Consider the following 14,602-nt stretch of genomic DNA (forward strand, 5'->3'; position numbering starts at 1 on the left):
ACCATGCAAACTGCCCCATTCTAAAATAAGATCAATACTAGGCTGCTCCCCAGCCTTCCTGGGGCAGCTCGATCGATTTTTGACAAAAATCACTCTTTGACCCTGCGTCCAACCTGAAAATCGTAGGCTATAGCATATCGATTTGGCCTGAAAATAGACCGTTCACGCTGTTTTGCCTGTTTAACCACCCAAACCACCCCGTTTCTCAAATAAGGCCTCACTAGGTTGCTCTCAGCCTTTCTAGGGCAGCCCGATCTATTTTCAGTCAAAATCACATCCGGTCCCTATGCCCACCCTGAAAATCGTGGGTTTTAGCACATTGAATTGGCTTAAAAATAGTATGTTCGGGCCATTTCTCTCGTTTGACCACCCAAACCTCCTTGTTTTTAAAAAAGGCCCACACCTGATCAATTTTTTGTCAAAATCACACCCTACCCCAGGCCCACTGATGTTTCGATATTAGATGGAATATTTTAGGCCTTTTTCTTAAGATAATTGAATGTTTTTAAGCAACTAGTTTGTATTTAACATTGTATTTTAGTGTTTTCAGAATAAAAGCTAAGTGGAAGTGATAACTTGGAAAAGCTGGGCAAAACAAAGGAAAAATGACCTGCGATGGCACAAGTGATGGAACATCGGTATTGCGACGAATCGTCAGCCAAATCTAGAAGGATACCTTACTGGAATCCAAATGATGGTACGATCCGACAGGATGTCAAACATTCGATGGACCATCAACTTGCACCGTCAACTTGAAGATGGAAATACCAAACACTAGAAACAAGTGACGGTATGCTTCGATAGTCCGTCGAACCTTTAACGGACCATCTACCTCAACTGTCGAACATAAGCAACACTCAACATCACTGGAAACCCAGCGACGGTATATGTGACAACACCGTCGGACCTGCGACGTACCGGACTTTCACCGTTGGTTTTGATGCAGCGAAGTTATGTTTGAATTTTGGAACCCTGACTTTTGGGAATACTATAAATACTAAGTGCTAGGGTTCAGTTGGCACTATCCATGCTTAGACACCTTTAATTTTTCTTAGTCTCCATCTTAGCTTAGTTTTTCTACATTCTCACCTACTCTTTGACTATTCTTTTTAGGGGATAGATCTGAGATCTACATTTCTAGATCTAGACAGATCTAGCTTTCATCTTTCATTTTCCATCAAGTTTTCTAGATTGTAAAACTCATTGGTAACTTAGTTCATATTGGAAAACTAAGCACTAGCTTGTGGATCCAATCACTTCATCTCTATTGAGGACCCAAGAACTTATTCTTGTAATTGTTGTAAGTAACATTGCATTATTTATGAGTAATACAATGATATCTTCTATTTTTTCAATGGAAATGTGTGGCTAAGCTTCCATAACTAGAGTTATGGAAGCCTTGATGTAAGTAACTAGTTTTGGGTTGTGAATCAATTTGAGTTCCATGAACACTTGATGTTGTATAAGCCTTTCTTCGGTTTTAATGACTTTTCTTAGTTGCAGACTAGACAAAGTCAGCACTATAACATCACTTGTTCGAGAGGAAGGTGTTGTTGGGTTACTTCAATGAAGCAATCATTTGTCAGGAAGGAAGGTACTTGTCGAGCAATGTAACAATTTCTCTTATTTATAAATAGAACAATCAATACTATAAAACCACATGTCCAAAGGGAAAGTGTTGTTGGGTTACTTCGATGAAGCAATCACTTGTCCGAGAGGAAGGTGCTTGTCGAGCAATGTAACGATTCTTCTTGTTCGTGACTTGAAAGGTAATCCCTTGTATGCGCACTAGAAAGGTCAGCAATAGAACATCACCTATCCAAGAGGAAGGTGTTGTTAGGTTACTTCGATGAACCAATCACTTGTTCGAGAGGAAGGTGCTTGTGGAGAACTGTAACGACCTTTCTTGAGTGTAACAGGGATAGCCCACGAACATCACTTGTCCGAGAGAAAAGTGTATGTTGGGAAAAGGAAGGATTTACATGCACTCTAAAGCTTCCAACCTTTAGATTAAGGGCAAATGCCTTAACCGGATCTGCCTACATGAGAAAACAACTGAATAAACAACACGTTCGTTAAGTTTGAGAGAATCAAAGAATAGTCTACCCACTGAGATCGAGAGCTGAATGGGTAAATAATAGGATTCAACTACCCTTACAACTTACGTTAACAAATAGGACTCTAACGAGATTCACAGCCATAGCAGTTCACACATCTTGGTAACCATAACTCTGATTTGTTTAACATCTTGACTTACTACTTGAAAATAGAATTTTCAGTTTGAGTTATTTTATAGTAAATTAGATCATACATCAAACTATCCAAACCCTCCATTTAGTGGAAACTATTAGCTATTAGCCGATTGTATCACAAGTAGCTTATATTAACATCTTATTCTCTGTGGGATTCGACCCCAACCTAGTTGGGTTCTATATTTGACAGCGACCGCTTACATTCTCGTAAGAGAGGTGTAATTTGGGCGTATCAAATTTTAGCGCCATTGCTGGGGAATATGGTTGTCGATTAAGTTTATTTGTGTTAATTGACTGACTAGTTAAATTTTTGAATTTTATGTTGTTTGTTGTTTTTGTTAGTTACAGGTATTGTGGTTGATGCCACAAACCAGAAGTTCGGGAGAACCATTATTACCATTTAATCCTGAACCTCAACTGATAGGTAGAATGGCAAACCAACAAAAAGTTAACAGATTGGCGCTTTGGCTAATGCGGAATTACGTCAGCAAAATGTGGACAATGCAGATCGTAGAATAAACCTAGAAAATGAGGATCTAGGCGATGATGAGTTGTTGAATCCGATGAATCAGCGACGCGTCGATGCTATGCTTGGCCCGACAAACAGGCATGCCAATAGAAATTGTTGTGGATGGGCAAGGCCAGAACGTCAAGCAGTGCAATTGGATATTGATAATGATGATGATGATGATCTGGATGGAGTAGGTGCAACAGGAGCTATCATTCCTCCGCCATTAGTACCAAGGGCAAAGTTCAACACCATAAGCACCATGATTCAGTTACTACATCTCAATGGGTTATTTGGTGGCCTGGCAGGCGATGACCCGAATATGTATTTGATAAATTTTATCACAACATACAGATCATTTAAAAACCTTGGAGTTGGTCAAAATGCTATTCGGTTGCGGCTATTTCTATTATCTCGGCCTGGAGAAGCAACTCTATGGTTGAACGGGTTAACTCTAGGTTTCATTACACATCGGAATCAATTGAAAGATGTATTTCTTGAGAGATTCTTCCCGCCATTGAAGTGAGCACAGCTGAGGGATGAAATCAGCAACTTTAGACAGCTTACTACTGAAGCTCTCTATGAAACTTAGGAGAGGTTCAAGAAGAAGCTCAGGCAGTGCCCTAATCATCATTGACCAATGTCCACCTAATAGAGATATTATATCGAGCCTTAAAGTCGATGACGAAGCAAGTTATGGATAATGCAGCAAGTGGAGCATTCATGGATCTTACTTATCCAGAGGCAGTTGAAATGCTTGATCGTATGACAAAGCAAAGTAGAGCGTGGCATACTAGGGAGTCCGAGGTAGCAAGCTCTACTATGTTTATGGACATGATAGTTGAACAAAGGCGAAGAGAAGAAGAACGTGAGCAAGACATGACTCACTTGAAAACTCAGATGGATCTGCTAACCAAGCATTTACTATCTGGTAAAATGGAGCGAGTAAAAGAAGTGGGTGCTCATGGGCGAGATGAATCTGAAGGCAAAGAAGAAGCAAATTATGTGTATAACCAGGGTGTTTCCGAGGCAGTGGCCAAGGAAACCAAGGTCAAAACTTCTACAAAAGTAGCCAAGGAAATCAAGGGCAAAATTACTACGAGAAATCAGGCTATAGGGAGCACGACCAAGACAATTGGAAGAATAGGGGGAACAGGAGCGGTTTGTACGTTCCTCCTACAAATCGTAAAGCTGCTACAACTAGTTCAGGGAAGATGTCCATGGAGGAAATGTTTGCCCAATTAATGAAGAATCAAGAGGCACAGACGGGCAAAATAATGAAAATCCAAGAAGCACAAGCGATCACAATGAATGAAATGAGGCGAGATATATCTTCTGCAAATCAAATGATTGGTTCACGTACAGCTTCAATAAAACAATTAGAGCAACAAATGAACCAATTATCTGTCTCAGTGAACCAGTGAAATAGTGGCACACTTCCGAGCAATACAATACAAAATCCTCAAAATAACGGTGCTTATATGGCAATTACCACCAGGAGTGGTAAGACACTACCAGGTCCTTCTGTGAGCAAAAATGTTGTTAATGAAGTAGCCGATAAAGGTAGCAAAAATAAAGAAAGTTTTCCAGCAGAACCTGAAAAGCTGGAAGATAATGAAACTCCCCCTAACAGTCAACCGATTGATGAGTTAGAGGAAGGAAAGCAGAAGGAAAAGGAAGTAGTTCTTACTCCTATTCCTAGAGCACCACCTCTTTTTCCCTATAGGTTGAAGAAGAAGGCCGATGACATAAAGTTTGGTAAATTCATGGCAATGCTTAAACAGTTGACAATAAATTTTCCATTGGTTGAAGCATTGGAGCAGATGCTCGGGTACGCTAAATTTATGAAAGACCTAGTCACTAAAAAGCGAGCAGTCATCCATGAGTTAAAAGATAATCTCCATCACTGTGGAGCTATTTCCACAAGGTCTTTGGTACAAAAGAAAGCAGACCCCAAAGCATTCACTATTCCATGCACAATCGGGTCCTTTGAGTTTGCTAAGGCGTTATGTGATCCGGGAGAAAACATCAATTTGATGCCACTAGTAATCTATAAGAAGCTGGGTTTGGGCAATCCTACGCCCATAAACATGAGATTAGTGATGGCCGATACATCAATAAAGCGACCTGTGGGAATACTGTATGACGTGCTTGTCAAAGTGGAGAATTTTATATTCCCTTTAGATTTTGTCATCTTAGACTATGAAGTAGACTTTGAGGTGACCATAATCTTAGGTCGACCTTTCCTTGCCATGGGCAGCGTGCTCATCAATCTGCGAGCTAACCAACTGTTATTCAAATTAACTGATGAGGTTGTCAAGTTTGATGTCTGTTAGTCCATGAAACAACCCAAAGAAACGAGTGTGCTATCTATTGAGGATGTGTAATATGAAGATGATAGAGAGGTCTCAATACTATAAGAAGGATGTTGTTGAACCTCTAGCAGTGGTTATAATAAATTTCAACAGTGAGGGTATTGAGGATTATGAAGAGACCATTTGTGCATTGAATGGAATGGGTTCGTATTTATGTGCACCCAAAAAACTAAATTTAGATCTGAAGAATCGACCAACACCGCCGGCTAAGCCATCCATTGAAGAGCCACCGGTGTTGGAATTGAAAGAGCTGCCAAGCCATTTAAAGTATGTGTTTCTAGGCAATGAAAACATATTACCTATCATTATTGCAGCTGACTTGGATGATCAACAGGTGGAAGCACTTGTTTTGGTGCTTCAGAAGTACAAGAAAGCAATAGGCTGGACTATTGTCGATATTATTGGCATTCCTCCGGGCATTTGCATGCATAAGATACATCTTGAGGAAAATTGCAAGCTGACCATCGAACATCAATGGAGACTAAATCCACCAATGGAAGAAGTATTGAAAAGGGAGATTATCAAATGGCTTGATGCATAGGTAGTCTATCCTATTTCAGACAGCAAGTGGGTGAGCCCCGTACAGTATGTGCCCAAAAAGGAGGGCCTGATAGTGGTCGTCAATGAAAAGAATAAGTTAATTACACTCAGACCAGTCATCGGGTGGAGAATTTATATGAACTATGGAAATCTGAACTCGTGGACATTAAAAGATCATTTCCCAATGCCCTTTATGGATCAAATACTAACTAGATCATTTAGCGGAAACGGGATGGTATTACTTCTTAGATTGTTATTCTGTCTATAAAAAAATCTATATTGCTCATGAATACCACGAGAAGACGACGTTCACATGCCCGTATGGCACTTTTGCATTCAAGCGAATGCCTTTTGAGTTATGTAATGCACCAGCCACTTTCCAGAGATGTATGACATCCATATTTTCAGACATGGTTGAAGACACTTTGGAAGTGTTCATGGATGATTTCTCGGTGGTTGGAGATTCATTTGAGCTGTGTTTGGGGAACCTCATAAATCCTTATAACGATGTGAAGAATTTAACCTCGTACTCAATTAGGAAAAATGTCACTTCATGGTGAAGGAGGGCATTGTTCTAAGGCACAGAATTTCATCAAATGGAATTAAAGTCGACAAGGCAAAGGTAGAAGTGATTGAGAAATTACCCCCTCATATCTCTGTGAAATGAGTTCGTAGTTTCTTGGGGCATGCTGGATTCTACCGCCCATTTATTAAAGACTTCTCCAAAATCGCAAGTCCACTGTGCAAACTTCTAGAGAAGGAAGCTAAGTTTGTATTTTATGAAGAGTGCAGGAAGGCATTTAAATGCCTTAAGGAGAAGCTTGTCGCTGCCCCCGTGATCGTCGCACCTGATTGGTCAATGCCCTTTGAAATTATGTGCGACGCCAGTGGAGTGGCGCTAGGTGTTGTCCTAGTCCAAAAGCGTGAGAAGATTTTTCATCCAATTTATTATGCGAGCAAAGCACTGAATGGGGCACAAAAACACTACACCATCACAGAACAAAAACTCCTTGCAGTGGTATACGCCTTTGAAAAGTTTTGAGCATATCTACTAGGAACTAAGATAGTCGTACACACTGACCATGCTGCTTTGAGATATCTAATGGCCAAAAAGGATGCAAAGATAAGACTGATTCGGTGGGTTCTGCTACTGCAAGATTTTGATTTTGATGTAAGAGACCGTAAAGGATGTGAAAATCAAGTGGCAGACCATCTATCAAGGCTTGAAGGGAAACATAAAGTAGCAGGTGAATTCGAGATTGATGATGCATTTTTGGATGAAGAGATCTTGGCAGCTACACTTGAAAAGATACCCTGGTATGCAAACTTCGCTAACTATGTGGTAAGCAAAGTGATTCTGGAAAATCTCTCCTTCCAACTAAAGAAGAAATTTCTGCGTGATATGGTATACTACTTTTGGGATGAACCATACGTGTTTTGAAAGTGTGCTGATAATATTATAAGGAGGTGTGTCCCAGAGGTAGAGATGGTGAATATCCTAGAAGCATGTCATTCTTCTCCTGTTAGAGGACACCACGCAGGATATCGAACGTCCCAAAAAGTATTACAAAGCGGTTACCATTGGCCCAACCTATTCAATGATGGTTATGAGTTTGTCCGAAGATGCGACCAATGTCAGCGACAAGGCTCGATTTCCAAACAACATGAGATACCGATGAATAGGATAATGGAGGTAGAGCTGTTCAATGTTTAGGGAATAGACTTCATGGGACCATTTGTAAGCTCTTACAATATGAATTATATTTTGGTTATAGTGGACTACGTATCAAAATGGGTTGAAGCCATTGCACTAGTCGATAATGAAGGGAGAAGAGTCGTTGCATTTCTAAAAAAGCACCTTTTTTCTAGATTTAGGGTTCCACGCACAATCATAAGTGATGGGGGATCTCACTTCTGCAACAGACTATTCTGAGCCACATTGGCTAAATATGGAGTTAAACAACATAAGGTGGCCACCCACTCCATACCATCCACAAACTAGCGGACAAGTAGAGGTGTCCAACAGAGAAATTAAATCCATATTGGCCAAAATCGTAAATGCTAGTCAGCAAGATTGGTCGCGTAAGCTGGATGATGCCCTTTGGGCATATCGAACAATATTCAAAAACCCCATCGGCATGTCCCCCTACCAAATGGTTTATGGTAAGGCGTGTCACTTGCCGGTGGAATTAGAGCATAAAGCTTTGTGGGCTTTGAAGAAGTTGAACTTGGAATAGAATGAAGCTGCGAAATTGAGGATGGGACAGCTTAATGAGATGGATGAATTTCATCTCAATGCCTATGAGCAGGCGGACCTCTACAAAGAAAAGTCGAAGAAGTACCATGATCAGCGAATCACGCATCGTACCTTCCAAAAAGGTGATTTGGTACTCCTTTTCAATTCCAGGCTGAAGCTATTTCCAGGGAAATGTCCAAATGGTTTGGTCCATTTAAAGTTTACCAAGTTTATGCATCTGGCATAGTGGAGATCGAACATGAAAATGGCAGTACGTTCAAAGTTAACAGGCAGCGGGTGAAGTTATATATCAGTCCACAAGATGCAATAAATATTGTGATTGACATTGATCTCGAGGAAATCTGAGTAATCGAGGCAACTAAGTCATGCCGCGATAATAAATCAGGCACTAGTGAGGCAACCCATGTTTTTGTTGTTTTGTTTCATTCCTTTAAAGAATAAGTAGTTGTTTTATGCAAAACTGAAGAGTTTATGTAAGTGTGCAGGTACCTAGGTGCTAAAAGCAGACACTAAAGAGATTCAGGGTAATCGATAGAGGACTCCGACGAACCGTCGCATATGCGATGGGATGTCGAGGGCCATCATTGAACCTAGTTCAGAAATAGAGATTCTGGAAGATATGCGACGGCAGACACCGACGGACCATCGTACATCCGGCTTACCGTTGAAGTTCACCTCAATGACAAGTTCCAGATGAGTTCACTGGAAAGTATAGACGGTAGAACCGACAAACCGTCGCACATTCAACAGACCATCGCATACACCGTCGCACTTAACCCTAAGTCTCGCGGATTGAATCGGATCGCTTTAAATAGCCGATTTTAAATATCAAAATTATCCAAATGGTTTTACATTGATAAAGTGGAATGGTTACTTATAACTCCCACCTTTTCAAATAGCCTGCACCCTTTTATTTTCTTTAAAAACCTTTCATCTCTCTATTTAAACTCCCTTTCCTTCTCTCATTACACAAGCAAACACTTCATTCTCATTATAGCAAATAGTCAGAAGGTGGGTAAAATTCCTTGCTTAGGGTTTGAAGCAATACTTCAAATCCTGTACACTCCAGGTATGATTCTTGCACTTACATCTTTAGTTCATTTATCATAATAAACAAATCGAATAAGTAAAAGATACAAAATTGCATGAATATTTCCTTTGCTTCTTGTCAACAATATCTGGGTTTGATTTGAGCAGAAATCGAGTACGCATTATCCTGGGGGAAGTCTGAGTAACCCATGGACTAAGAATGTTGTACTAAGGTGATGAATGAGAACGAAAAATACTGTGCAAAATCACCTTTAAATAAGAAACACACAAAGTGTTTGATGAAATGCCTAAAAGAGGCTAAGATTGAAAAATGACCTGCGACGGTACGCATCGACGGTACATCGGTCTTGCGACGGACCATCACTTGTCACCGTCGCACCTGAGCAGGCCACACCTTCACTGGAATTATTCGACGATAGGGACCGATGAACCATCGCTTATTCGATGGAATATCACAACCCACCATCGTACCTGACTCAGGATCTTGGTCATTGAAAGGGCTCCAATGGTCAAGGTCGATGCACCGTCGCATGTGCGACGGATCGTCGCACCTCACCGTCGCTGTTCAAATATTTTTCTTTCTTTTGATTTCTCTTTTGTACTTTGATAATTGTTGTATGTTAGGTACCATGGCTCCAAAACGACCACAAGGAAGAGGCAAAGGCCAACAATCAGGCCAAACCTCTAATCCACCGGCCAGAATAACTAGACAAAGTCGTCATCCGAGAGTGTCTTCATCCTCTTCATCCGAAGAGGTCATTGAGAGCAGTCACAATATTACCCCTATTCCAGATCCAGTCAAAGCAGGAGTGGAAGCATCTAGCCCCGTTCAGGAGGATGTTCCTTAATAGAAGGATCCAAACTTGATTCGGCGCAAGGATGCGCAGTTACGGGAAGCGATAAGATGGCAAGTGCCAGGATATCGTGATGAGTTCTACAAGCATTTTGAACCAACGGACAGGACGCAAATCAAAAGGGAAATTTTTAAAGAACACCAGATAATTACAACAACCCTCCATGAATACCCAGAACTGGAGCGACGATTCCAAGACTACCAGCTAGATTGGATGAGTAGGCCACTTGGTGCCCACCAACTGAACTTGGTTAGGGAATTCTTTGCCAACTATTTGGCGTTGTTGAAGAAGGCTTTCCCAAAAGGTCGTTCACTAGCTGACCAAAACAAGTTAGATATAGTTCTAGACGCGACGTTGATATTGATATTTCTGAAAGGACACTGAATAGATTCTTGTTTGGGCCTGACTATCAAATCCCAGGGGCGATTCCTGATTTAGAGCACCGGCTATTCACAAGGGTGAACAAAGGCCCTGGATAGCAAGGATTTTGATAGATGGAGGGGCTCCTTCATGGCTACATAACTCTCATGATCACATATCAAAGAAGTCCCTGAGCTTTTGATCCAAATTCTGGTGGGCATTTGTGAGACTTAGGCTCATGCCTACGGGTGGTGATGATTGATTGGAAAGCACCAGAGTTGTACTTAATGCTGCCTTGATTGAGGGCTTCACAGTGGATTTTGTTCACATCATCGCTGACCAGCTATTCTTCCATATCCACAAGACTCACGCGGCATTACCATTTCCCTGCCTCATCACCAAACTATTCAAAAAGGCAAATGTTCCGCTAATAAGCAGAATTGATAATGAGGTCCCGACGCTACATAAATAAGACATAGAAAAGATGAAAGATGAGTCGAGGTTCGATTTGAGGAAAAACAAGCTTCGGGCTCAACAGACTCAGTCTGCCCCGGTGCTGCTTGACACATCAGCATTTTCTGCAGGTATGCCTATGCCTTTAACTGTTTATGCACCGCCTACCACCTCTTCAGGATCAGCCTCCATGCCGATGGGCAGGATCCCAGACTCTACATCTGTCCGGCCCCTACCTTCAGAGTACAAGATGAACCCTGACAACTTTGCAAAGATGGTGCGTCGAGTTAATAAGGTTGAAAAACAAATAGCTATTTGGGGAAAAAACTTCAAACCTTTTATTGAGCGGATCATCGAAGATGCATTACGCCCATATAGAAATATTCAGCTCCGAATGGATAACATGGAGGAGCGTGTCAATAAGAGGTTAGCGGAGAAGTCTATCCTCGATTTTGCAAATGTAATTAAGGAAGTTAGAAAGATGTGGACAGATATAGACGGGTTAATTCAGATACCACAGCAGCCCTCCGTTGATCCTGTTCAGATTCCCAGCGACAATAACGAGGGTCTTGTTGATCTTTTTGGAAATCCAATCAAGGACCAAGGCAAGCAAGCTGCAGAGACAAATGAAACCACAGAGAGGGCAGTAAATAAATTAGCCAAACAAGAGGAAAGAAAATGCCGGATAGAAGCCATATCACCGAAAGAGTTGGAAGCATTTGAGGTAAAGCGAGCGACCAAGAAATCTAGGAAATCAGAAGCAAGGGAGCAGAAAAGACATAAGGATGAAGCCGCAGGAGTATCTACCAGTACTTCCCCAGCTAGGGAGAAAATTTCAAAACCAACTCGAGATGTGATACCTCAAACGTGCCATAGGGTGAGGATGCAGGAGCCTCACCACATCTCACAGATGCCTCAGATGAGTAAGAGGTGCACCACAAGTATATCCCAACCTTGTACTTACACTTTATGCATTGAGGATAAAGCATGTTTTTCTGTGAGGGTGGGATGCACTTGTGCATGCTAGGATTCTGTTATCATTTTAAGTTTAAATAAGTGACAGTGTTACTTTTGTTTTTAGGATTAACTTTAAAAAATTGCAATTTTATTTCTTTAAACTTATGTTGCTAGTAATGTTTAATGAAATAAAAGTGTTGTCATGAAGTTGTTGTGTGGCATCCTATTACAAATACAGATAGCAAATAACATTGGCACTTAGTTGCTATTGTGTGTGCGAGAATTTGTATTAGTTCTTGCATAGTAGAATACCTAGAACTTGCCTAGTTTAATTGATGTCTTTTTATAGTTGATTGGATAGGAAGTGATAGCAGGCCACATTGTTCTTTTAGTCCACTTAGCCAAAATAAACTACCCCACTAAAGAGTTTTTATCACTTGCACCCCTTTTGAGCCTTTAGTAAAAAAATTTCAAATCCAAATAGTTGTCAACAACTCTCCTTAGAGTATTAGTACCTAACTCTGGCCCTGGCTCAACATTGAGCATTATGCACTTTAACTTAGGTAAGACACCTAAGTTGTGGGTGGCTAGTGTCAAGATACAAGTACCCAGGAAAGTTGGATCAGAATGTAAAATAAAAGCATTTTTCCTTGAGTTGTTCAAAGATATTGTGTACCTTAAATGACTGCCTCAACATAAGTTGAGGGTGGCTGATGCTTGTATAAAGGTTGTGATTTGAAAGAGACTGGGTAATAAAGGTTGTAAACAAAATTAATAAACTAACAAATTGGAGCTGTAAATATGTTAAGGAAAGGAGAGTTTAGTAATGAGTCATTCCACCCAAAAAAAGAGTGTCCTCACCTTACCTGAAGCTTTGTTATAAGCCGATATAAGACCTGCTTGATCTTAAAACTCAGCTATATGGGGGGCATACATAGATAAAGGCAAGCTTATGGGTACATATGCTATGTTAGTAACTTCTTTGATGAGTGAGAGAGTTTTGACTTATATCCACAAAATACTTTTGAGTGGTGGATCTCTTACTGTGAGGGCAACATGAGTCATGATTACTCCAACTAATCTCTTTAGATTGTTGTATTCATGTTTTAATAGAGAAATTGAAGTTTAAACAATGCCAACTATAGACTCTGACATGTCTAATCAGATGATTTGGGTGATGAGTAAATGATTGTGGGAGAACTAGTTCGGTAGTAAAGGGCCTGTCATTGTGTTGTCCTTATTTGCAATATAGGTGCTGAGTTGCTTGAGGACAAACAACTGTCTTAAGTTGAGGGTGTTGATGTTCCGGTATTCGACGGAACATTTTAGGCATTTTCCTTAAGATAATTGAATGTTTTCAAGCAACTAGTGTGTATTTAACATTGTATTTTAGTGTTTTCAGAATAAAAGCGAAGTGGAAGTGATAACTTGGAAAAGCTGGGCAAAACAAAGGAAAAATGACCTACAATGGCACAGGCAACGGAACGTCGGTATTGCAACGGACCGTCAAACAGGATCGTCGACCAAATCCAGAAGGACACCTTACTGGAATCCAAGCGACGGTACGATCCGACAGGACGTCGGACATTCGATGGACCGTCAATTTACACTGTCAACTTGAAGATGGAAATGCCAAACACTAGAAACAAGCAATGGTATGCTCCAACAGGCTGTCGGACCTTCAACAGATCATCGACCTCGACCGTCAAACAGAAGCAACACTCAACATCACTGGAAACCCAGCGACAGTATATGCGACGGCACCATCGGACCTGCGACGTACCGTCGACTTTTACCATCGGGTTTGACGCGGCGAAGTTATGTTTGAATTTTGGAACCCTGACTTTTAGAAATGCTATAAATACTAAGTGCTAGGGTTTAGTTGGCACTATCCATGCTTAGACACCTTCAATTTTTCTTAGTCTCCATCTTAGCTTAGTTATTCTACATTCTCACCTACTCTTTGACTATTCTTTTTAGGGGATAGATCTGAGATCTACATTTCCAGATCTAGACAGATCTAGCTTTCATCTTTCATTTTCCATCAAGTTTTCTAGATTGTAAAACTCATTGGTAACTAAGTTCATATTGGGAAACTAAGCACTAGCTTGTGGATCCAATCACTTCATCTCTATTGAGGACCCAAGAACTTATTCTTGTAATTGTTGTAAGTAACATTGCATTATTTATGAGTAATACAATGATATCTTCTATTTCTTCTATGGAAATGTGTGGCTAAGCTTCCATAACTAGAGTTATGGAAGCCTTGATGTAAGTAACTAGTTTTGGGTTGTGAATCAATTTGAGTTTCATGGACACTTGATGTTGTATAAACCTTTCTTCGCTTTTAATGACTTTTCTTACTTGCAGACTAGACGAAGTCAGCACTATAACATCACTTATCCGAGAGGAAAGTGTTGTTGGGTTACTTCAATGAAGCAATCACTTGTCCGAAAGGAAGGTGCTTGTCGAGAATGTAACGAATTCTCTTGTTTGTAGCTAGAAGAATCAGCACTATAACACCACATGTCCAAAGGGAAAGTGTTGTTGGGTTACTTTGATGAAGCAATCACTTGTCCGAGAGGAAGGTGCTTGTCGAGCAATGTAACGATTCTTCTTGTTCGCGACTTGAAAGGTAAGCCCTTGTATGCACACTAGAAGGGTCAGCACTAGAACATCACCTGTCTGAGAGGAAGGCATTGTTAGGTTACTTCGATGAACCAATCACTTGTCCGAGAGGAAGGTGCTTGTGGAGAACTGTAACGACCTCTCTTGAGTGTAACAAGTCTATCCCATGAACATCACTTGTCCGAGAGGAAAGTGTATGTTGGGAAAAGGAAGGATTTACGTGCACTCTAAAGCTTCTAACCTTTAGATTAAGGGCAAATGCCTTAACCAAATCTGCCTACATATGGAAATAGTTGAATAAACAACACGTTCTTTAAGTTCGAGAGAATCAAAGGATAGGCATCCGATCTATTTTCGGCCCACAACAC

General features: G+C 40.7%; 2 protein-coding genes and 1 non-coding gene across 5 annotated transcripts; 2 read left to right on the forward strand and 1 right to left on the reverse strand.

Moving 5' to 3' along the window:
• Positions 1 to 3,289: 3,289 nt before the first annotated feature.
• LOC124886807 lies at positions 3,290 to 3,396 on the reverse strand. The gene has a single exon (XR_007044215.1). It is a non-coding gene; the product is annotated as a small nucleolar RNA R71 (small nucleolar RNA).
• An 845-nt stretch (positions 3,397 to 4,241) lies between these two features.
• Positions 4,242 to 5,096, forward strand: LOC107860930. The gene has a single exon (XM_016706369.2). The coding sequence runs from the start codon at positions 4,242 to 4,244 to the stop codon at positions 5,094 to 5,096; it is 855 nt and encodes a 284-aa protein (XP_016561855.2).
• A 3,303-nt stretch (positions 5,097 to 8,399) lies between these two features.
• Positions 8,400 to 13,828, forward strand: LOC107845923. Of its 3 annotated transcripts, none has more exons than XM_016690449.2 (3): positions 8,400 to 9,001; positions 9,607 to 11,590; positions 13,009 to 13,828. In XM_016690449.2, the coding sequence occupies exons 2-3, from the start codon at positions 10,681 to 10,683 to the stop codon at positions 13,011 to 13,013; spliced, it is 915 nt and encodes a 304-aa protein (XP_016545935.1). In that variant the 5' UTR covers positions 8,400 to 9,001; positions 9,607 to 10,680; the 3' UTR covers positions 13,014 to 13,828. The 3 variants fall into 3 exon arrangements, with proteins under 3 accessions (XP_016545935.1, XP_016545931.1, XP_016545925.1); XM_016690445.2 differs by having other exon boundaries at positions 9,607 to 11,579; XM_016690439.2 differs by having other exon boundaries at positions 9,607 to 13,828.
• The last annotated feature ends 774 nt before the right edge of the window (positions 13,829 to 14,602 follow it).

This window comes from Capsicum annuum, chromosome 8 (assembly GCF_002878395.1).
Source record: "Capsicum annuum cultivar UCD-10X-F1 chromosome 8, UCD10Xv1.1, whole genome shotgun sequence".
Lineage (NCBI taxonomy): Eukaryota > Viridiplantae > Streptophyta > Magnoliopsida > Solanales > Solanaceae > Capsicum > Capsicum annuum.